Source organism: Electrophorus electricus, chromosome 14 (assembly GCF_041902795.1).
Source record: "Electrophorus electricus isolate QZ-2024a chromosome 14, ASM4190279v1, whole genome shotgun sequence".
Lineage (NCBI taxonomy): Eukaryota > Metazoa > Chordata > Actinopteri > Gymnotiformes > Gymnotidae > Electrophorus > Electrophorus electricus.
The window spans coordinates 12,717,440-12,742,733 of record NC_137510.1 but is presented as its reverse complement, the minus strand read 5'-3'; the positions used below and the strand labels follow the sequence as shown (position 1 = coordinate 12,742,733).

General features: G+C 43.1%; 1 protein-coding gene across 16 annotated transcripts in view; it reads left to right on the top strand.

Annotated features, from left to right (window-relative positions):
• The window catches only part of ptprma (protein tyrosine phosphatase receptor type Ma), a 163,575-nt gene that overhangs the window by 28,818 nt on the left and 109,463 nt on the right, over positions 1-25,294 (top strand). For all 16 annotated transcript variants that reach the window (XM_081696947.1, XM_081696944.1, XM_081696943.1 and 13 more), the window contains exon 2: positions 9,133-9,255. In XM_081696947.1, coding sequence (XP_081553073.1) covers positions 9,133-9,255 — 123 coding nt within the window. The remainder of the gene's footprint in view (positions 1-9,132; positions 9,256-25,294) is intronic.

Sequence of the window (25,294 nt, the reverse complement as noted above, 5' to 3'; positions counted from 1 at the left end):
CATATATTTGGAGCCTTGCCGTAAACACTCCATGTGCATATCAAGGCAAAAGGCATCAGATGAATATATGCAGAGGCAAACTCCCAAGAGTGTTTATAAGAACAAATGAAGTCTAGCGCGGGGTATATAGTAAAAACATTTTTGTTAGAGAGCTCAATCAATTCCATTTTATTTGTAAAACTTTTTTTTTTTTACAAGACTCCCCTTAGTAGTATAATTTCCTTTAGCATTATAATAGCATATAGACTCCAAGACAAGGCTTAAGCTGAGTGTGGAATTGGATCTAAAATGCAGAAAGTTGCATTTAATGTGTAAACCCATGCCCACCCTAAAGAGCTCACAGCATCACCTCAGCTGGAGACCTGCTTGATGATACACTGCCTCAACATGCCTCCCATATTCACTATTTACATAGACAGTGCCATTCCCTGCCTAATCTAATTAGTCACTGTCCCAGGCCAGATGCTGACAGCTGCACAGCTGGGCCTTGATGCGTTCGCCACACTGCTCACGTATGGCCTCATTCCTACCAGGACCAGGCCCCAGATTTGCCCTGAATGCCTGGTGTCAGGTTGTACAAACAGAGATGAATCTGGTGTGATTGAGAAGTGGAAGTGCTTCACAGGTGCCGTGAAAGCAGTGAAGGGGGAATGTGGTGGCTCTGTGTTAACGGTCGCTCTAGCCTGTCATCGTTTAGCAGCAGGAGGGCATGAAAGACGAGCCGCTGTCCCTCATGGCCTTTCAGCAGAGCCCAGGAAGCCATCTAGATTGACTGGACGTTTCTTGAACTGCAGAGCCTACTTGTCATACGTCAGGTTCACTCAAACTGTCTGACAATTGGACTGTGGTAATAAGCTTTGAGTTGCTTTGCAGGCTTTCACCATCTGGTTTTTGTCTGATGATGTCAAGTATACTTTGTTTAATAGTTTGATTATGAACATGAATGGGGTTTTCTTGTTTACTTGAGTAGTAAAGCATTCAAAGTTATAGAAATATTACTTTTTTGTTTTATTCAGTGAACAGTAGACAGCAATGGTGTTTAGGCAAATAATATGTGCTTCTGACTGAGTGGGAAATATTTTTTGCATTAGAAAACTCATAATATAAAATATAATTTCAGCAAAAGATCTCCAGTTGTGGTGGTGATCACCGGATGGCAGAAGTATGGTTGAACTGAGGGAGCTAGGCTTTGTTGGCTTCCTTTTATTGTTTTTTTTTTTGTTTTGTTTTTTTAATCATCTAAGCCTCCATTTAGTGATTTACTTTGACTTTCTATGGCTTTCAGCTGGTGTGTTGTTCATACTCATAGCTGGACTAAACCAGTGAACTCATGCAGCACAGCCAATTTCCTAACCATAGTCTGTTACCACCAAGTTCTCAACCATAGTCTGTTACCACAACGTTCTCAACCATAGTCCGTTACCACCAAGTTCTCAACTATAGTCTATTAACACTAAGTTCTCAAATGTAACCTGTTACTTTCACCTCCTTCAAACTGCACCCCTTGAATCAAATGTAATGGCAAAGCCCTGTCTTACTGTACACTCATTGTCCCTTCTGGCTGAGAATGTGCTGGGATCCTATAGTGTATGTCACACTTCATGGGGAAAGAGTGCTTATAAACAGCAGAATAAATACACTGATTCTGCACAGTATATGTGGACCATGCAATAAGATTTCAGGTCAGCGGACAGGAGCTCAATCCAGTGGATTGAGTAGAGTGCAATCAAATGCTTGGCCTTCCGTTTCATAAAGTGAACATTCTTGGCATAGAGTCAGTGCTCAATAGTAGTTTAATATGATTAATTAGGAATTCTACAAGGGTCAGTTGGCCTCAGTATATGCTGGATCACAACTCACACTAATGTGGTGTAGATTTTCACCCATATTGATAGATACATAATTGACTCATGAATAGCCATGCTCTTTTGTCGATGGCCCAACGATTAGCTTTAGTCCACAGGAGGCAAGCAGTGATCGGCTGTGGCTTGGGCGGGGCGGCATTTAAGTGCGAGTTTGATGGATTCAGTGCATGGACTCTATTGATTTTATATGGCTGTCCCTTAGGCTTGACTGGTTGAGTGCAATCTTGGAACTAGTGAACTGTATTAAGTAACATCCTGTATAAAGTGCAGTCTGTTGACCACAGCAACACTGTGAATCCAGTAATCAAGTAAAAACTCTTTTATGGTCTAATAAACAAATACAAGTTTGTTTTGCTATTTTATTTCATTCACCTTTTACCAATTATTTTTTCATTTATTTTAGCTACAAATATTTAGTTGCAGCCATGTTTAACTTTCTAATAATAAAGAAGTGTTTCTACTAGAAAATAATTTCCCTTAAACACGTTTCCCCAAATACCCTAATGATCAGAAAACATCTTTAGTATATGAGGTGTGGGTGCTGGAAATAACACAGTATAGACTGAATGTTGTGAAATATGTGACCTCTCTCCTGATCCTGACCATATATTATGACTATATATGACTTTCAAATGATTTCAGGATTATAATAAGCCTCAACCTGAAGGCTGTGTGTAACCTGAGGCTTTTAGCTTTGATAATTGAATCAAAATACCCACTGTCTGTTAATTTAGTGTTAATCTAGAAGGTATGTCAGTAGATATATAGGTATTATCTGTTTAAAACGGTGTCCTCAGTTCATTGCCTGGGGATCCACAGCCCTCACACAGTCCAGTGTCATCACAGATATCACACAGTTCAGTGTCATCACAGATATCACACATTGAGTGTCATTACATATGTCACACAGTTCAATGTTCTCACTGCAGTAATAAAGCTCAGTGTCATCAATGATCTCAAACAGTTCAGAATTCTCACTACACTAACACCATTCAGTGTCATCACTGATCTCACACATTTCAGTGTTCTCACTACACTAACACCATTCAGTGTCATCACTGATCTCACACATTTCAGTGTTCTCACTACACTAACACCATTCAGTGTCATCACTGATCTCACACAGTTCAGTGTTCTCACTACACTAACACCATTCAGTGTCATCACTGATCTCACACAGTTTCATTATCACTGATCTCACATGGTTTAATGTTATCACTGATCTCACACAGTTCAGATCAGTGAATAATGTTCTCACTGCTCCTACACTGTTCAGTGTTTTTACTGATTTCACACGATTCAGCATTCTTACTGCTCTAACACAGTAGCTCCTTGTCAAGGCCTTCTTGAGGTTAATCACATGTATTAGAATAAGAAAGCCACAAAATGTCTCAGGCCAGTGAGTCCCCAGGACTGAAGTTGAGAAACAAAGCCTCTAAGCACACTGTGAATGTAGGATTCTTTCTCTCAGATGATTGATAGAAAAAAATATTTGATGATTTGCCTCAAAACATATACTGCAACCCCAGCTGTGCAATTGAGAAGCCCTCAGATTCCCTTAATGTCTTATTTAGATGCTAGAGCACATAACAGTGAGGTGTAAAAGTGAAGCGATGGCCCAGTGAGAGGGTGTTTCTTATTTGTGTGAGGCAGAATTATAACTTTATTTAGTGAGTGGAAGCAGAGGAGTGTGCGGCACTTTATCGCTAAGGCTCAGGAGTCATAAATATATCAATACCAAGATTGAGAGACCTAATTCGCTTCTGGCCGTTTGCGTGTTTTCTCATTTCCTGACTGGAGCCGTTATCTGTGGTGGAGTGTGTGCTGGCTCGGCACAAGGATGCCTAGCATTTCGCTTAACTGATACAGATTAGCCCTGGCACTCCACTTCTGCTCATGGGATTTGTTTTCCCATCCAAAGTAAGATTGGTGGAGGGCTATACTGTTGAGACTGACCTAGGACTTTAGCACTTCTAAAGCGGCCCCAGTATCTGATGTTCAGGAAGAAACAGGCTGAAAGACTTGCAAGGAGACGCTGTAATTTGGTGCTGATAAATCGGTTGAATGAGCCTTAGACAGGGGACAGGTTGTTTCTTGTATGGATTGGCTTACCGGCAGAGGGAAGGATCCTTGGCACTGGGTCAACTTACCCAAGATTGCCTCTGTGGCTTCTGTCCCTGCAGAAAACAAGGAGCTCATAAAAGAGCAGTCTTGGGAGACAGAAATGTGCAACAGAAGCTTCCTAACTGTGCATAAGGGCTAATGAAGGCTATTTAATTGTTGTGTTGGTAGGAAAGAAGGTTATCAGCCATCTTTATTGCATTACCCAATACAGCAGGACCTGTTAGTGGTGTCAGTGCAATAGGAAAGCAATACCTCCAAGGAGAGCAGTACGTCCAAGGTAGGAAACACAGTAAACAGACTAAATAATCCAAAAGCTTGATGTTGACCCAGAATGTATTGGCTTTAGCTTTGTTCCAGCAGTTTTGGTACTGCTTCAGAGCAGTGCAGTTGTAAATGTAATTTACCCGCAGTACTGCCTAACACTCTTAATACGCTTGTCAGCAAGCTGGTTTAAAATCTCAGGCAGTTGTCTCTGCTGTGTGGAGTTCAGCTACAAAGAGCTATAACCCGAGAATAAAATGTTATGTTGTAGTGGGACACGGAAAAAGAATAGGAACAGGTACACAAACAAGCTTACATATTTATATTTACAAGCCTAAAAGTACTTTGCCCCAATAGACTTCCATGTACTCTAGTGGCAGGTGCAACAATAAAGCTTTTAAGAAGGTCTTGAAAATGTGTGGAAGAAATAGCCTTGTAGGTGAGCAGGAGAAATATCGATTGGGCCACTGGCTCATTGCCATAAAAAAGGATAGATTTTTAAAAATGCAAGACCATGTGTCAAGACCATGAAGACTGCACTGCTCTTTTCACATTGGAATCATCTGAAATATTTACTGCATGCATTTTGTAAGGGCTTTAGTTTTGCCTTTGTTTTGTAGGCTGTATTTTTTTTCCTTGAGATAGACTACAGATGACAGGGTAGAGCGTATTGATTGGTGGGATGCTGAAAGGAGCAAGTACCAGAGAACCTCATACACCCTTTCATGTGAAACCCCAGTGACTACAAGTGGGAGCTCAGTCTCTCTCCCAGACATCAGCTAAAGCAGCTGCCCATAGTGTTTAGATTTAGAGCTCACCAAGACATGGACCCTTAGAAACCAGAGCAGCAGAGACTTTTAATGGGTGTGTGCGTGTGTGTTTCTGCTGGCCAGATAAGATGAGACTATTTCTGTTTTTTTCATCCACTGTCTGGATGACCACTTCAAATAAATTCAGGGCCAACTGAATTAAACTGTCCAAGTGAAGGTGTGTTTGAGGTGGTGAGGTGGCCCAGACCTGTCTGTCCTTTTTACACTATCGTATTGGTGTAGAGTTTGGCAACCAAGCCCTGTTTGTCAGGGAGGCATGGACTAACGGGGCACCAGGCTTTCACAGCCAGGCTTTTTGTGTCAAAGTGAATTACACAAATGCACCAGAAAGCTGGACACGGTGAAGATAACATGATTCCAGTCCCGGAGATCTGGTCTCCATGCATCTAAACTGCTTTCTGACAGGAAGCACAAGGACTGCTCCCTAATGTGATTTTTGCCAAATGTGGTCATACTCTTATTTATACCAGAATGAGCAAGACAGTAAACAGGACGTCTTCATAAGGATGCAGAATAAACCCGGTGGAAGTATTTTATCCATCTTCACCATCATTTTACCTTCTGTTTGATATTTGATAAGTAGCTTTCATTTGATATTAAGGCACTAGGTGGATGTAAACCAGGTAGGTTGTGTGATGGTGGGTGGAAGGGCTGTGTGGTATTGGACAGGGGATTGGTGGTGGTAGGTGAAGAGGTTGTGTGGTGGTGGATGAAGGAGCTATATGGTGGTAAGTAGAGGTACTGTGTGGTGGTAAGTACAGGGGCTGTGTGGTAGGTGGAGGTGGTGAAGGGGCTGCATTGTGATGGGCTGTGAAGGAGTAGTGGGCCTGGGTGGTGGTAAGCAGAGGTACCATGTGGTATTAGGTGGAGGGACTGTGTGGTGGTAGGTGGAGGAACTGCGCTGTGTGGTAGGTGGCGGAATTATGTGGGCGAAGGGGCTGTATGGTGGGGGTGAGGTGGATGTGTGGTGGTGGTGTGTGGTATTTTGACTGCATGCTTCATGTGCGTGTAGATCAGCGAGGCTCCAGTCGCCCACCCAGCTCAGCAGAGAGGGCAGCCGTGTTTCTGCCCCCCACATAGAGGTGTAATCGTGCAAGGTGCTATCTTAACCTCAGGAGCTGCAAGAGATGTCGACACGATCCCGCGGCACATGCAGCGGGCCCTCACCGTATCAGTCTGTGTTCTCTGATAGGCTCATATGGGGTATCACTGTGTGGCTCTAGTCCTGGGCGATTATTCAAATCCTACCACCCAAAGCTGGACAGTGAGGGAAAAGCACATCCTGAAATATGCAGAGGATAAAAAGTCTTTTTAGGTACCCTGGTATTATTTTTCCACATCATTATACCAAAATGGCCTATTTTTATACAGTGTTGGATAGTGAAGTTATAAGAGTAGTGTCTGAAATGTGACCAATTCAGATACCACAGCAGTGTAGCATACAGTTCATCTTAACACCTAGCTCCCAACAATACAGCACATGGAGTATGAGTGTGTACTGGGCTATAACAGTTTGATAGAACCAAAGTAAAGAGAGAGCAAGTGAAAAGGAGAAAATGTGTGTGACAAAGAATGTGTGTGTGATTCCTTTGTGTGAGCTCAGTGTCTACACACCATGTTTTTTCACTCTGTGGATTTAATGGCACCACACAGGTCACAGCAAATTGATTTGATCAGAGCAGCAGAGAGGCCAAAGGAGATAAAGCAAAAAAGCTGTTACTGTCGTGCTCATTTCAGAGACACCCCTTGCCACACATACATACACACACACACACACACACACACACACACACACACACACACACACACACACACACACACACACACACACAATCCAAATGCCAGCCATTCAAACAGAATGGGGAAATCAGAGTGTTTTATGTTTCGAAGAACCTGGAATGCACTTGAATGGGCAGGTGTTTCATGTGATTATTCAGAGGATGCTAGGATAAAATAATTAGTTACCTTTTTGTTTCAGGAATGTCTGTGGACCAGGAGTGTTAGTCCACATAGACATAGTCTATCCTCTGTGTCCTCAGTCCACATACAAACACACACACACACATGCAAAATAGAAATCTACTTCATCATCCAGTAATTACCACCATTTAAGAGGTAAGAATTAAGAAAATAAAGATATCACTTTTATGAGACCTTCTGCCACCTACTGAGTCAGTTTACTATGAAGTATGTATACAGCAACCAGTCAAAAAACAAAATATTCACAGTATTTAGGATACGTTACTGGTGGAGATAATGTAGCTTGCTGCACCTCCAAATGGCTGGTGGAGTAGTGAATTGGAGGCTTGTTTGCTGTTAGTTTGAATATAAATTTTCCATGTGTCTCCAGGTATTTTCTTGTAAAAAGGAAAGCCACTTCAGGTATTTTTTTTTACTTTATCCATGTAGAACAGATGGGCATCCATGGCCCTACACAGTAGTGTTTTTTCTTCTCATCTTTCCAGCTAAATCATTTTGATTAAGTGTATCAGAGCAAGACAAAAAATAAAAAAAATACAAAAATACAAAACATCAGGACTGCAGGTCTCTGAGGCTCAGGTTTGGGTATTACTGTTGTATTGGTACCCTTGAAGGGAAGGGTACTCCTGAGAACCCTGAGAACAAGGAACCATGGAGTTGCACATGAATTTGAAGGAACCATGAACCAGGAACCAAACTATACACAAAACTGCTGAAAATTTTACTTCCATGTTCAGTAGGCGACCAGAGTCCAGAGAGCCACAGCCTTAAAAAACCTTTTAAGAATGTACACAGCAAAAAACTGAAATAGTAATCTGACTGTCTGACCTAATGTGACTTGCTAAAGGATGGTAACTGATATTTGTTCAGGAAGTAGCTGATCCTGGAAAATGTTCCACCTTTCACTTTGGGGAAAAAACAGCACTGTCACAATAAAAAAAAGCATAGATGTGAGAGAGGAGCTGTACTTTTGCTGTGGCAGACTTGTGGGTGATGACAGCTTTCTCCCCAAACAAGTGCTTGAATTACATGCATCTCACCATGATTACATTCAAACTTTGACAAGGTGTCAAAACCTATGGGATCTCTAAACATATTTATCTGTGTTATTCTCAAGGAATTGTAACATTAAGCAGAAGAAGGAGGATAAACAAGATGCGGTGTACCGCTCCTGGGTATATTCGGAGCAAAGGTGGAAAAAGCGATTTATTTTTGCATTTCATGAAGATATGACTATATGGAAAAATTTGGTGCCTTCCAGGGAGAAATGTTGATGCTGCTGCTTCAAATCCTCTGTCCAATTCGCAGAATGTCACGCTGAGTTTGGAACAATATTTGAGCATTATATTATATTATAATATTAACTCCTCTCAGGCGTTAAAGCAAGCGCTGTCTCATTGCCCCTCACTGTTGTGCCCCTCACAACATGTTTATGAGATGAAAATGTGATTGAAGCAAAAGCCAAGCATAACCAGCTTGCAATCTTCTGCTTCTTTTAATGCGAAATGCGCTGCATACAGCATACCGACCAAGCCGTGAATCAAAACAACCAATTATATGGGTATATTCGTATTTCTCTGATATAACTCAAATTGACATAAAAGTATACTGGTCCATCGTTAGACACCAAAGACAAACCTGAGAGGACAAAGTGATTACAGCACCGTTCATACTTTCATGTTCATTTATGAATGAGTGGATGGGTGCGTAACATGCCTTGGAATCATGGGAAACTGTAATCTAAAACAGAAAACTCCAAGCGGGAGAGAGGGGCTGTCTGCCTGTGTGCGTCAAATCACTGCACCACGGCTTTCTGACTGACAGAGATGAAGTCAGGCCACTAAGCAGTGATTCTACTCCATGTTGGGAACCTGCAGAGAGGGAATTAGATTAATTGCTGCTTATGTGGTATTAATACTCCATGGTGACAGGGCCCCAGTGTTTGAATGCTGGTGGACCTCTTCCTGCTGACAGAGATTGATGACGGCTCTCCCATTAGAACTGAGAAAACTCTCTGTGGAGCACTACTTCCGGTCAATCAACACTTGCTCTGTCTCTTCTCGTCCCTGCAGGTGACTGCAACTTCGAGAGGTCCTACACAGAGTGCGGCTACAGCCAAGGCAAAGATGATGATTTTGACTGGGAGCAGGTGAACACGAAACAGAAACCATCAGCGGAGCCCTGGATACCAACAGGTAAGCCGACACTTACGATCACCATTCACACTGCAGCAATGTTCAGAACTCTTTCAGATGTAATTCTCAAGTATGGCCAAAATTTAATTCTAGCCTACCAGGTTTGATGCCTGTGACCCTCAGTCCCTGATTAGTACGTCTTCCCCATCACAACTTCTTGGTAGCAGCAGGAGAATCCGTGATGGTGGAAGCCTGGAAGCGCCAACTGATCCGCGCTCTGCTGCCTTGCTGCTCTTCAGCTGGCATTACTCTGCTTTGTTAGGTGTTTAATTCATTACCAGTTTGGGGATGTTGTGGCAGTCATGATTAATGTTGTTGTGGCTGCCACTGTCCTGAATCCCCCAATCCACTAGTCTGGAGGTGATGACTTCTCCAACGCGTGAGACAGACAAACGGCACCCATCAACATTTAATGAATACTGTAAACATATCATATACATTTGTTTTAAATTAATAATTTAAGCTCATATGTGAGCCATTGAAAGAAAAAATTAATCACTTTCTATTTTCTCCAAATGCTTTCGCTGTACGGCATGTCAGTCAACAGTTAAATTCTAACTGTCACTCCACATGATACTCAAGAGTGTTCTGTATTGGAGTAATAATTAATTTTATTCTTTTAAAGCGCCCAGTGGGATAACGTGTTTATGGCTCACCACACAATCCCGTGGCACACATTTACAAAGTGCGTGTTACTCATTTCTTCAGAAGCATACAGCGGTTCGGCCGTCTTGCCCACGCCCGAATGCTCTGCAGCCACATGACTAAGCAGCAAGCCGCTTTGTCCCCCCCCTTATAAACTTGGCCATTAGATTGGACAAGCACTGCTGTTTCTTAAATCCAATGCCTAACCATGTGATGGTGGCAGCTCCACCAGTGCTGCTACACTGGTGGCAGCAGAATGAATTGCCAGGACTCAGCTAATTTCATCTTGCCTCTGTGGGCACGTACCACTGGCTCACAGAGAAATTACCTGACACCAGAGGAGGAGTAGGAGAGGAGCTTAAAAAGGGGAAGTGTTTACCTTTGCACTGAAATTGATTTATGTTTGGCTGGCAGGAGGCAGGGGAAGGTTAAAGCCCAGCTCGGCGCAGGGGCGGCGACCTACACAGTCGCGTTGCTCCATGCATTTAATTGACTCCCAACCAAAAGAGGATCTGCATTCGAATGTGATGCTGCTTTCTCAGCGCTGCGCTTTGGGTGGTGGTGCTGCCTGATTAGCTGAACTGGGCACAATTAGACATGCTGCCATCCCTCTCCATGTTTCCTCTTGCTCAATATCTCCTGCTGCAGGAGGCTAGGGCAGCACAGAATGGAGGCTTCTTCTTCATTCCAGGGATTCAGTGACCATGACAATCCTTACTGCTGTTCCCCACCCACTCTCACCACAAAATGCCATGGCAATGTAATGAAAGTGGTTTTTGGTGGTAATCAATACCTCTAGCTCATATAAGCGTGACAAGTCGGTCTGAAATAGTTTATACCCCCAATATATATGACAGGCCTTATCTATTTAATTCTATTGCACTGCTGGGGGGTCAGGCCTTTTCTATGATATATTGGTCTTTTTCATTTGGTGGGTATCAGGCAGGGCTACAAGAACTGGTTCTAGTATACGTTCTGCTATCCCGAATGGCCCAGCTTTGCACGCTTTCAACCAGAAACGGCATCAGCAGGCATATTTCCCCTCCCTTCCCGGTTAAAGTACCCTCCTCAAAGAGAGGACAGAGCATTCTGGGTTTCTTTCATTTCTCATTAGTTTCTTGATGATAGCATGCCCCCTGGCCACAGTATAAATCAAATGACCCTGCTTGGGAATGTGGGCCGCAGACCATGGGGGAGAAACAGAGCAAGACTACCAGTGCTCAGAAACGTGCCCTGGTTTTCCTACACCCCCTAACCTTTTCCTATTAAAAGAGTGGCAGTCTCAAGCAGCATGTGCTCCTCTGCTTCAGCGAGTCACCATGGAGAGCTGTCTCTCCACTCACCCTCTCTGACCCAAAGCGTAGGGGGCTTTTGGTGGCCACTGAACCCGAGATCATAGCCCTGTCTCTTTTTGATGAGGTCACTACACTGGGCCTCCCAGGGGGGCCTGATAGAGCTGCTTTGGATGTGGCGTTGGGATCAGGTTACCATGGTGGTGCTGTGCCTGACACATGAGAACATTCTTAGACTACTTGCCCAACAGGTGGAGACTGGAATTACTAGTCTGGCTTCCGGTGGAGCCCCAATCTTTCCCCATATACACCTCGCCATGTTAGCATGAGATACTAAAAGTGCCATAAATCCTCAACATTTTTTTCTGTTTATTAAGTAGTACAAGCTGGCACAGAGGTGTTTTGTATTAAGCCTGTAATGTTATCTGTAATGTTATCAGGGGTGCTGGAAACTGTATGGGTTTAAGAGTCTGTATTGTCCAGGGAAGTCTAACCCAATTTCTGTCCATTAGGGTTTTTATATTGATGAATAATCTCCAGTAAAAACTTCACTGTCTTCACTTAAAAGTCTGAGTGCAGAAGCTACAAGTTTATTAGGATATTCATTTTGTGCCTCACATCTAAAAGGAAAGTACTAAACAGTGCATTACGGTTCAGGTCTTAACACACAGACAGATAAAAGAGTGGTTAATGACCACACAGCCTCCAGAGGTGGTGACGGCTGAAATAGCTGCGCTCGTCTGTGCCGTACTAATGTCTGCCATACTCGTCTATGCTGCCCTCATGTCTCCCACGCTTGTCTTTGCCGCGCTCGTGTCTGCCGCTCTCGTCTGTACTGAGCTCAAGTCTGCCGTGCTTCTCTCTGCCCTGCTTGTGCCCACCTCGGTGAAGCCTGCCGTGGTAGAGACCAGGGTGGAATGAGACGAAGCGACGCAAGCCCTCCCACCATTTCCCCCAACAGCCTTGCACACACTGTAGATAAACGGCATTTCACCAAGGCAAGGAGAATTTTTGGTTCAGCAAGTGTTTATCAATGCGGCAAACACATATATTCCACCATTCCTCAGCCTGGATAGAGAAAGATAGGAAATGCCTTGGTTAAGCAGCCTACAGGAGAGTACTTGTACATGTGCATGCATTTTTCCATGTATTGGTATTACCATGAAAGTAATATGGGTGTGCAGAATCTTACGTCAGTGAAAAATCCCTCTCTTGCTAATGTGGCTGGTGCACTGTTCTACCCTTGCATAACATTTTGAAAGCCTAGAGCTCAACTAGCCTATAAGCTATGCTGGCAATGTCAGCTATTTTAGCTATGGTGCTACACTAGATATGGCCGTATAAGCTACACTTGTTATGGCCTTGTAAGATATGCTAGCTGTAGCCCTGTAAGATATGCTATCTATGGCTCTGTAAACTACGTTAGCTATGGCCCTGTAAGATATGCTAGCTATGGCCCTGTAAACTACATTAGCAATGATCCTGTAAGATATGCTAGCTATGTCCCTGTAAGCTACACTAGCTATGGCCTGGTAAGTTATGGCCCTCTAAATTACACTAGATATGTAGATATGGCCCTTTAAGCTACATAAGCTATGGCACTGTAAACTATGCTAGCTATGGCCCTGTAAACTACGTTAGCTATGGCCCTGTAAACTATGCTAGCTATGGCCCTGTAAACTATGCTAGCTATGGCCCTGTAAACTATGTTAGCTATGGCCCTTTAAGCTATCCTAGCTAAGGCTTTGCTCTCAGAGCACTCACAGGCTTCTGAGAGCAGGAACACATGAGCAGTTTCTGGCTATTTCATGTTAGTTTTACTCTTGACCTTTGAATAATGTCATTATTAATAGTCATGAGGAAATACAGCCAATCATTAAAAATATAACATTATTAACTGTATTATCTATAGTTAATTTTATATAGAATATGTATATTCACGTTAAACACCTAAAATGGCAAGTGTACCAGGATACTTTACGCAGTCCATCTTGAGATATTCTGGCAACTTAATTTATTATATAGTGCATTTAGCAGAGCAGATGAGGGTAAAACTGCCGCTGAACTAAATTGAATCCTACTAGTGACATGTGACATGCCTCTAAAAACAACACACATACCGTTTGACCCTCTCACAATACACTATCTATATCATAGCAATATATCATAGCAATATTATCTAAAAGTGACATTCTAGTCCCATTCTAGTTGGCATGAGACCATGGCTAACCCATAGAGCACCATGCTCTTTACCAAAATTCTTCCTGGCTTGCTTTGATTCTTGTAAGGCAAACCCCTGATACTGCCATCACCACTCCAGTTGCAAGAGGCATCTTACCTTAATTACAGGAAATAAATAAATAAATAAATAGAATAGAATCAGGGCTGTGGGAGGAATGTCATGAAACACACCATGAACGAATGTCAAAAAGCAGCATTCACCATTCTTTCAGGGAGCTTTTGGGGTTATTCATTTTGGTTATAGCTCTGCTTTTAGTTGTGTCATCAGTATCATAATTCACAGTGCACAAGCGGGCTGTTAAATGAGGACATGCAAATGTGCCATTCTGACAAAAGTTGAAGTGCTCCCTAATGACACATTCAAGGTCATATCACAAGTCTAATATGTCCTAGATGGATTAATATACTTTTTTTTTTTCTCCTGAGAAAACCTGAACGCACATTAGCACAAATACCTAGAAATATTCTTTTGAAATTAAGCTTGATATAAATATTAAGCCTGACTTCTTGAATTACACTATAGGATGTGCATAGGAGTGTGGCTGCAAAGTCCATCTGTCACAGCAAGATGGCTGAAGATGCTCAACGCATGCATTCTGAATGATTCCAAAACACTTCTTATAATTCAGGATTATGCCAAAAAGGCAGCAACATGATGGAACAAATCTCTGATACCTAGCCAGAAGACATGGGGCTTACACACAAGGTGGCGTTAAATGGCTAAGGGCGGTGCGGAATAGTAGCACTAGGCTGGGACCCTGCGCTTATTAATATTTCAACTGTGGTGCGTTATCGCAGTGAGTACAGCTGTTCGTAAGTAAATAAAGAAAAAGTTGCAGTTCATCAGGCCACCACAGTGGACCTTTTATGTGGGCCACATGATAACAATGGTACAAGGCTGTGTTTTGTATCACCGACCTTTGCAAAACCATGCAGAGTTGGCCAAATGCAAACATTCTGACATTCACTCGGCAAGAAGACAGCAGTACACCTTGCAGAAGGCGGATGTGAATGATGCGGTTGTCAGATATTTAAATAGATTCACTATATATATATATATATATAGACAGCTACATTTTGATGTTGCCCATTTGTGTGTCATGTTTGTCATTTAGCCTGCACACAAGTTCATGTTCTATTTGTGCATTAGCCAGTTTCCCTGGGAGGGCGCTAGCAAAGTCAGGGTCGTTGAAAGGCATGTAACAGTCGCTCAGATCCTCAGATCCACTGGGTAAAAATGCTGACAGCCATTTTTTTAGGTTATAATGAAATGAAAAGACATAATTTCCACTTCCAAAACAAAAGCACATATTCATCCTTACAAAATTACTGTAGTAAGCAGGATGTCAAAACTCAAAAATCCCAAAGATCTTATCAGCAATACACTGTTACTGAAAGGCTCCCTTATCTAATCTGCTACTCCTGCTTAGTGGCTGGCAGCACACACACCTGACATGAGTCAGTGTCTGTGACCTCTGTTCAGCTGTTGCAGTAGAGGTAATCAGATAAATCCAAGCATTTTTCATAGGTTCTCTCTTTCTCTTTGTCCATTTATCTCTCAGTCCATCTCTCTGGGAAGTCTTCTGGGAGTCTCTTTCTGAAAGGGACTCTTTCTCTGGGAGTCCCTCTGTCTCGATCTTGACTCAGCCCAGATGGGCTAGGTGTGGTGGTTAATTGCTTGTACAGTATCGGTCAAGGCAGTATCTTGGCTTATGGCAATGTTTCAGCACAGATCATGTAGAGAAGGGAAAGGGAGACGAAAGGGCGTGGTAGGTGAGAAGCCCAGAAAATCCCCCCCCCCCCCACCGCAAGGGAGAGGAGACGATACCCCACACAGGTGCTGCAAGGAGTAATTTGGAGCGGAGAGTGAATAAAGATGACTTTATTACATTACAGCAGGTCATGGCACAGCACATGCACAGCATTCAGAGAAGCTGATTCACACCACACACACATGCAGTGACACATACATACACACATCCACAAAAGAACACGCTGCTGGTTATTCTCCCGCTGTGATTAAAGACCTCCCTTCTAGAAGCCATATAACTGACATCTGCCATGCTAATGCTGCCATTTATGCTTTTATTACATTAGCTCAGGTCGAGGAGGAGAGAGTTGTTTTGCCAGAGACGTTGTACCAGAACAGGTCCCGAATACAGATTAGTATGGTGTTCTGTATCAGATGGAGTCTTAGTGAGGGTCAAAACAGTGATATCTGACCAGCTGCCCTTTGTGTGTATAACGCTTTTTAGTTTTGATGGGAAAAGCCAAATCCAACCAGAGATGAGTACCTGAAGCCTCAGAAAATTCATCCAGTCTTTGGCCTATATATGGCACTCTGATTAGGGATGGGAGAGAACACTTTATCCCAACCAGGGCGAATGCATGGTGAAAACTGTACTTTCTGTCCCACATAATTACATAGCCACCATCAGTTGTGGATGCTGTGCAATCTGTAAATGATTTAGTTGGAACTACTATTTATTGTCCCCTCTGGAGTTACTATTGCAAACCAAATGGCTAACTGAATTGGAACACTCTGAAGTCAAGGAGCCAGCAATAGCCTTACGTAATGTCATAATACCTCATTATGTATGAACTGCAATAAGTTGGTCTTTAATTGTTGGATAGACAAGAAAGAGTGCCTTTGTTTGTACCTTTGCCCTTTTATGCTGTTCCTGGGTCAGTTCAACTCTTTCTCTAGTGGTGATAAATGGTTGGAACTGGGTAAGAAATCTGTTCCCCACATCACAGCACTAGCTATCACCAAATTGCATGTGTGTTTCGCTGAGGTCACAGAGATGGACACATGGTGACTGCAACTGGATCCAGAGGTTTTCACATGGGCTGTGACCAAACAGAGTGTGAAATCACACAAATACCTTGTTACTGCAAATGCACATTTGTTACATTTATATGAAACCAAAGTGGTAGTTTGTTGACATGAGTTGGTGGATAACTACATGGAACATTCAGGCTATAAGTAAACTTTTTCTAATTTGATCAAGTGAGCATAGCTAATCATGTTTTTACTCCATGATATCGTCTTATTGGATTTATATTAAGCCATCTATCCTGGGGATACTGGACCCGAACACTGTATCATTGCCTCTTGTGTGCAACATTAAAAACCTATTTGTGAGGCCGCTCCGCCGGATGCTGGGAACTTCGGGTTAATTTCCCGTGTCGAGGCCTGTTATCAGCGAGGCCGCATGACTGTGCAAACCCTGCATCACGTCGGTTGCTTTGAAAACTGCCTGTCGGTCAGGGGGGAGCAGATTAATTCGCACTGATGCCACAGGCCCGGCCTTTTGATTACAGAGCCACCTATCAGCGCACACATGGCAGTAATTAAAACCCATCCCACTAATTCCATGCACACAAACACTGATAGTGCAATGGATGCCCTATGGGGGCCTTGGCACCCCCGGCCAAGCTTGTCTGTCTGCGCCATGTTAGTTAACCATGACGGCATTTTTTCCCCTTGCGCATGTCACTAACCAAGCACGCTCGTATCCTTTTGTAATGCTGGATGAAAGTCACTCAGCTTGCATGAGCAGCTCTGCATCAGAAGGGCAAGGCAGCTCTGAGACAGGGGACTGGCAGCCCAGTGGCACGGTAACAGCCTAGCATCATGGCTAACAGCGTAGCGAGTGCAGGAACAACAGTGCTGTGTAACAGACTATAAAGTCAGCAGTTTGTGCGTGATGGGCTCCACACAGTAACCTTTCCCCATCAGGAGCTATCCTATAATTCGGGTTCAGGGAAGGTGGATCAGTGTTTTGATTTGATCTGGGACTTGGGGTGAGCAGTATCGGCAGAGCACGAGCAGAGTAGGCTTTGAAGGTGGGCTGTGGTTATACAAGGGGGAGAAGACAGAATGCACACTCAAGCAATTCAGCTCAGGTGACATCATTTGGTGAAATTATTTTTTGTCAGTTTTGTACATACAATATAAAAATGTTGAATATAAATGAGGTTTTACACATGTGAAGAATTATACAAGTTCTCAGAATTAGACTACACAAAAATCATCTTATCAGCTTTGCTAAATCTATGACAGCATGGAACATGAAGGGTCTCCTGACAATACACTAAACAACATGCATCATCAGAGCTTTTCATAAGGCTGAAATGCGTCTCCATGGCAATGATGAAGCAAAGAGACCCAGGAGAGAGGATACACCCTAACTCATGCTTCCAAAATGTTTTGGCTTTCTCTCTTTGTCTGCACAAAATCAGACTATAAAATGGTCATTCAGGCCCCCAAACAAGAAAGACAGGAGGCATTGCATGGTGATGAACAGTGACACCATTTTCTCCCGTCTCAGACACTTGAGTCTGTAAGAGAGTAAACTGCTACTGAAAGAAAATCTTTTTAGAAACAGAATCTCAGACTAAGTGTAAATCTCATATGCAGTTCAAATCTGTAATTTCATCATTCTGTCTGCCGAGATGATGCTGTTACACATGGTAATTGTGCCAAGTTACATAAACTAGCACAGTTATCATCTTCAGACCTTCTGTGGACACTGAATGTAAAGAGAATATCAGAACTGAGTTAAAATTATATACTAATGGTGCCGTTGTATGATTGCAGCTTGTGTGTGTGTGTGTGTGCATGTGAGTGTGTGTGTGTATGTGCAGCATGTGCTTGGTCTCATGCAGTCAGGACCTGTGAGGCATGGTAAATTTGTCTGATTTTCTAGTTTGCGCATCCAGTTCAAGAACCTCTGATGGGGAAGTGGAGCTTGCCAGCAGTAGGTTGTTCAATTTTACCGGCTTTTTGGCTCTGGGAGAATTACAGCTCAAGGTAGAGCCCTGCATGGGTGCGAGTAAACATCTGTGTTCCAGGGACCTGCTGCCTTTTCACCCCTCCTCCCCTTCCTTTGCTTTTCACTTGTTTTTCATTGTATTAATTAAAAATATCTAGCTATAGCATTTTATCAGTTTATGGCTCTTGTTATGGTGGATGAGGTCCCACAGTCCAGTAGAGCATCAAGCAGCAGGTTGCTCTAGCATGTATATGTCCTTGGTGTCTGAGCGGCAGCTGAGAGACAATGGCACAGTAAAGAGCAGAAGTCCATGCTGGACTGCTTCAGTCCCGTGCTCAGTCCAGCGTTGCTGATTGGCTGCAGGGACATGTCCACTCTAAATCTCCACGGCCCATAGTCAGAGTGTCATTATAATGTTTTATAAAGTCAAAAAAGAGAAAATCTCTCCAATATTAAACCATGGCCCTCTAGGAACAGACAATATTTAACAGTGGGATGCTGTGTGTTTGTGTGTGTGAGAGAATGAGGATTCATGCAAGTTGTTAAATGACTATCAGTTACATGCAAGTGGGAAGATATGGATTGCAGCCATAAGAAATTTCAAAATGACACAATTTGTATCATAACATAAGTGACTGTTCACTGGTAGATTGGACTGATTTCAAACTATGAAAACAAGACTATGAAGTTCAGATGTTTAAAGGGTATTGTCACTTTCATAAAACGTGCATGAAAAAAAAGAATAATCAAATGCAGGTCTGCACCTGGAGTGTTTAATGAAACCAAATATAAAAGTGAGCTACAGAGAAAGAATACCAACAATGCTGACAAACAGTCATACAAACACAAACAGCTTCTAAAGAGGACAACCTAAGAACGTAATAACACACAGGTGGTGCTCTCAATAAGGCACAACACCTGAGTGGGGTGTGGCACATAACCAAAACAGGGAACATGTACAACACAAGAGGAAATGTAAACCAAACGCCAAGCACAATGCCACCGGCCAGGAGGGCACCATCGCGGGTATGTGTACATATCCCTATTGGGGGAAATGGGTAGGACTTTCCACTCACTCATTTAATACATTCTTCTCCCATATTAGGAGAACAAAAATAATTGGATAATTGACTGTATCTTGGCCAGCTGTGTATTGATGCATCATGTACAAGAGAGCAAAGGGCAACCATAGAGCTCATTCTGGATTTTATGTTTACATCCGGAGACAGATTGCTGTTGTCCTTTAATCCGAGGACCAAAGCAATGGCACTGGCACCGGAGCAGGACATCAGGTCGTCAGGATATCAGGGCATCGGAATATCAGGGCATTAGGGCTTCAGGGCATCGTAGCAGCAGGGCATCAGGATATCAGAGCATCAAGACATCAGGGATGCCAGGGCATCAGGCCATGAAGGTGTCAGGATGTCAGGGATGCAAGGCAAAACAGCTTAAACGGACTGACTTAGACACACAGCTAAATCAGATGTTTCAATTGGAAAGAAAAACTTTTGAAAACATTATGAATACTTTCCAGAATGTAGGCATAAATGTGACAGAATCTACCAAATGTAATAGCATGACAGAGACAGAGGATTTACCATCGCACACAAACCATTGGCTATTCTGAAAAAGTCTGAATTCTATAGTTTACAGAAGCATCTTAAATGCTCAGAGCCATTTAAATACTTCAAAATTCAGTAGACAGCGCTTTAAATCATATCAAGACAATGATTTAAACTTTAAATGCACTACTATTCCAACAGCAGAGTGTTTCAGAGCCACAGTAATCCACAGCATAATGTAGGGGCTTTATTGAATATCACTGTCATATCATTATTATTCCAAGGTCTGCATAATTATGCTTAGGTGAACAAAAGAATACCTAGACTGATCTGAGCTTATGTCTTTTTTCCTTTGGTTTCTTTGATTTGGTACACCACATATGTGAGGGAGATCAACCTGCAGCAATTATTTTTAGTCACTTTGAAGAGTGGGACTGTTTTAACGCTAATGAGAGAAGCCTGAAAAGGGAGGCTTTCATTAGATAGCAGTAACGAGGTGCCGCTCCAGTTGGGCCTGCTGCCACAGCTGGCCTCCGCGCCATCACACGCTCCTGTAACGTGCCATGCCACAATTACCAGTTGTAATTCTGCATTTAGCACTTAATCAGACAAAGATGGATTGGAGCAGTGAGTTGGAAGCAAGTGGCCGAGAGCGTCGGCAGTGGTTGGAAGAGCTGTCTCGTTACCGTCAGGCGGAAGGTGGATGAACCTAAAGCATAGCTGGTAGATGAAAGGAAAGCGTGGCTGTGTGCCTCTCTTGCTCTTTTTCATAGTCATGCATTCTCAGGTTGCAGTGTTTGTGTGCAGCATGTGTGTGTTTGTGAGATCCAGCTCTGAATGATCCACATAGTCTTGGGAAGGTGAAGAGAAGATAGGAGAGAGCCTCAGGCTTTGTCAGAAATCAAATCCGGATAAAAAACAGGGCGGAGTGCTAAGAGTTCCGGGTAGAAGAGGCCTCCTGAGGTAGGAGGCTTCCTCTGAGGAGTGGACAGAAGAAAGGATGAAGGAACCGGTCAAGGAGTGCTCTCAGCCTTTGCCTTCACCAGCTTGCAGTCAAGCATGGGCAATAGCATGGTGCTTTTGGAGCATTAGTGCTAAATGGAGTGTTTTCCTGGGACAGTAAGCAGGTTTTGTGATGCCGTTCTTGGGTGTGTACTGAGCGTGAATAAGGTTGCTCTGTAGAAGAGTGCTGTTATTCCCTTTGCTGTGAACAAGAGGGAAGTGAAGGGGAACCCCTGTGCTCTCCTACCTCCTACTGCTGCAGCATGACACTGTAATACCCACCAGCAGTACAGGTTGGGTGGCTCACTTTGCTTTGCCTTTAGGGGGATCTGGTCTCAATTGTACGTGGACTCCTTGTCACGGCCTTGCCTTCCTTCCTGCCTGTGCTGGATCATCTCAGCAGCATTTATCTGTTTACACTGGAAACAAAGGCAGACCATTGGGAGGCAGCTGAAGACATGACAATTTCCACCCTAAGGGCTGGAGGAGGGAAACACACTTTTCAGATGTGCGTTTTTGTCACCCACATCCCCATACTGCTGCACCTACAGTGTGATGAGTGATCTTCTTGCCTCAGAGGAAGCAGATGGCATTTCCCTGAATCTTGGCAGCAGAAGTTCACACAATCCACGGAAGCCATTCCACAAAGAATCTAGGAGGGTGCAGAGCCACCTGGGCAAGAAGAAACTCGTCCCACAATCAAACAGCTGCGGGAAAAAACAACAACAACAACAAAAAAAACAAAACGCTTAAATAGTAGAGAATTGACTCATACAGAACATACAGGAGCTGGGAATGAGCTATTCATACATAAAGATATAATACTGCTAAAATACTGCAATTTCTTCATGTTCAAATCAAAAAGAAATGCCAATTATGTGGTTGTACCAACAGCACCTTTTCAGGAGTGACATTGTGCCATGTTGATTGTCAGATGTCACTTTCCCAGCAGAGACTCCTGCATGAGTTAATCTTTTACAGAACTCAAAGCAAGTTCAACCACCTTGCTTGCCATGCCATTATAGTGTGAGTATGCAGTAGGAAAAACCCCCATGTCTCTAGGACAATGGGGCTATATACAGGACCAGATGAGGGATGTGGACAAAGGAATTCACATAGTGCATACACAGAGTGTTTGAGCAATGTCTGCACAAGGCTATGCAATAGACCAGAACACTATTTATTTATTTCCTATGTAATTCCCTCAGCTCAGATTGAAGTCTAAAGCCAAAAACAGTTTTGCTGATCCACTTGTGTGTGTGTAGGCACATCCCCTGTTCATCCTGTTCATTCTTTTGTCTTGGTGTGTGCATGTTTAAGTGTGTGTGTGTGTGTGTATTTGAGTTTGTGTGTGTATGCTTTTGTGTCTGTGTATGTATGTGTATTTGTGTCTGTATGTGTACATATTATGCATTCATTTGTGCTTGTGTATATATATGTGCATGTGTATGTATGTATGTGTATATGTTTGCATATGTGTTTGTATGTGTGTGTGTGTGCGTGCATGTACACATCCCCTGTTCATCCTTATTTGAAACTGCTCTCCCATCTTCAGGCACACTAAGCATTTTGCTGATGTGCTGAAGGAGCAGGTTGTGCAGATGAAGAGGAGCTAGATCTACATAGAGAGTGAGACCCAGAAGCTCAGCAGGCCGGGCCAAGGCTCTTCCTTCCTCATTAACATTTGAAGAGGACTAAAGGCAGCAAAGAAATCTCAGGAAATTAAGCTATTGAGATGTCTTTTCTCACTGCACATTTAAGAACATCAACTCCTTCCCTTAGTCTGAGCTCCAGAGGCCTTATCACTAGACAAGACTGTGTGTGTGTGGGTATGAATTTGTTTATGAACAACAGAAGGAGATAAACCATCACAGAAAGAAGGAGAGATGGAAAGAGAGAGATAAAAAGGACAATACAGGAGAAAGATCAGCCCCTCATCTGGAGAAAAGCACAGAGATTATTTAAAGGTTCAGCACTGCAGAATTGTTAGAATAATGACACTGACTGTCATTATAGCAAATTACCTCAGAGTTTCAGACTACTGGCAAAGTGTGAATGTTTTATTAGATCCTGGATCCGCCATGCATATCCTCACTTAAAAGTACTGAACCACAGAGTGGCTGAGTGCAAGGTCCCTCTCATAGCCCTAATGCTCCCCTTCTTAGGTGAATATGGGGAAGGTAGTGAAGCAACATTAAATCAGAATTAACTCAGTATTAAAATAGAATTAATGCAGTATTAACATTGTTAATGAGAAGAAAGGGAAATGTACACTGTCCATATGCAATTGAGCCATACTGCAGGACATCAGAATCAGACGGGCTGAACTTCCTGAAAACGACCAGCTGTTACTGCTGATATGATGAGATGTAGGGAAGTTGCGAGTCGTGGCAGTGCTTAAACCTTTATGTCTATCCATCATAAAGTTCATGAATTCATCAAAAAGGGCTTAATAGAGGTCACATCTAATCAAAGGCTATTTCATTTAATGCATAAAGCCCCATCTTTGATTTCACTCTGTTTTAAATGACCTCTCCCTCTGGAAGCCTTGATAACGTTCATTGGATGCAGCATATTCCTTCTCCAACAAATCAAAGCCTTCTGATAGGGTGCACCATAATCAGGAAAGCATCAGAAAAACCTCAAGGTCTGTTATTATTATGGCCAAATTATCTGTCACAGAGTACAGTATGTTCTGTGGTTGAAAAAGCACAAACTTTTTCTTTGAAATTGCCCAAATGTTTTATGTTGAAAGATCTGTGAGTTCATTTTATCGTTTTCAAACTGTTAGCCTAATTACATTTGTTACTCTAAGTGCACACCAGTTTCCCTTTGACATTGGGAAGAGCTTCGATGGACTGGAATCCTCTGCCAGAGCACATTTACTGGGATACATTTTCTTTGACTCATTAGACTGCTCTTTGTCTCTGCTCTGTTGAATATGGTTTCCTGCTCCCTTAATGGGGCACACAAAGGAAGCAGCGCGAGACAATATCTCTGACGGCCTGTGTACACTCACCATGGCCACCCTTTCCATCACCCTTCCTTCCGTCAATAAAAGGCTTATTTTAAAAGCAGTCGCTCAACAGTGCTATTGTGCTGGTAAGTGGTATTCCTCACTGTGGTAATGAGGTTAGCCTGTGTTTATTCATCAGCCAAGATCCTTGGCCTGTTGCTTTGTGCTAATACATCAGAGGGGCTCTGAATACCACTTACGACAAAGAGAAGAAAAACGAAAATAAACAAGCACATTGTATGAAGTCACGCGGCGCATGTGACACTGTGGTTATAGGGTAGGCAATGCTTGAGGGAGAGCCACAGTCCTGCCTTTAGGGCTGCTATGATGGAGTGGTACTTGCTCTCAGGTTAAGGCATGGAGCCACAGCTCCCCCGCAGGCCAAAGCCCAGAGCCCATGCCACAGGTGGCCTGCAAGATGTGGAACCCAGCCAAAGCTAGGAGCCATCTCTAAGTTCCACCATGGCACCTCCATAAAGAGAGCTTAGAAAGGCCGCCAATCAGTTGCTCAGAGATGCAGCTGGTCCCCAAGAGTGGGTGGGACCCACTGGTCATTGCCAGACAAGATCTACTGGCTAACAGGCAAAGCCATGCAAATGTGACATGCACCCAAACGAAATCACTGAGCAGATGACTGCTGGCTAGAATTTTCCCCAGGCAGTTAATCTTTTGAGTTTGATCAACACAATTAAGAAAAGAGATATATGAATTACTCAAGAACACCTGGTATCAAATAACCAGGCTATGCGCCAATCAATGTTCCTTGGACTACTTGTATTTAAAATTACTCTGCTGATCCATGTTGTTTCACAAGGAAAGTAACATTAGCCAGTCTGAGCCTGTGTTTTGTTTTCTTTTGAACTCAAGCCAGATACCAGTAAAGGTCAACAGAGACTGTCCAGCCTTCTCTGTATGCGGTGTGGTTGGTTTATCAGGGGTCAGGAGCAGAGCTCTTCTTGTTTATATTTACACATGGGGTTTGCATTGAAATGAGCCCTAAACTCAATTACCCCTCCTAGCTGCCCTTCCCCCACACTCGAGCCATCCGGACAGTCCTATCTTGTATGTGGCAGCAATTCATCTTCTAGGCCTGACGCAAATCCTATTTTCAATAAGCCCAGCTTCAATTTACACAATACTTTGCATGTGAAGGTTAATCAATAAACACAGGCCCAGCAACACCCTGGTACACATTCAGTGGGGCCAGAGAAGCTTCTTCACAACCATTAATCCTAAAATGAGAAAATGGGAACGAGAACACCCATCTAATTCCAAACAAATGCATTCATCAACATCCCCCCCCCCCCAGGGTGATTGGGCCATATTGGTTGAGCATGTGTACATGTCTGTGCGTGTTCATGTTTGTGATTCTACAAGACTACTGCATTGTGTGGGCATGCACATGTACAGGTGTGTGTGTGGTGTTTATGGCAGCAGCCAAACTTGGAAACTGTGAAATGCTGTTGATTTTATTTGTGCAGTGGCAGTCCTGAGCTCTAGATG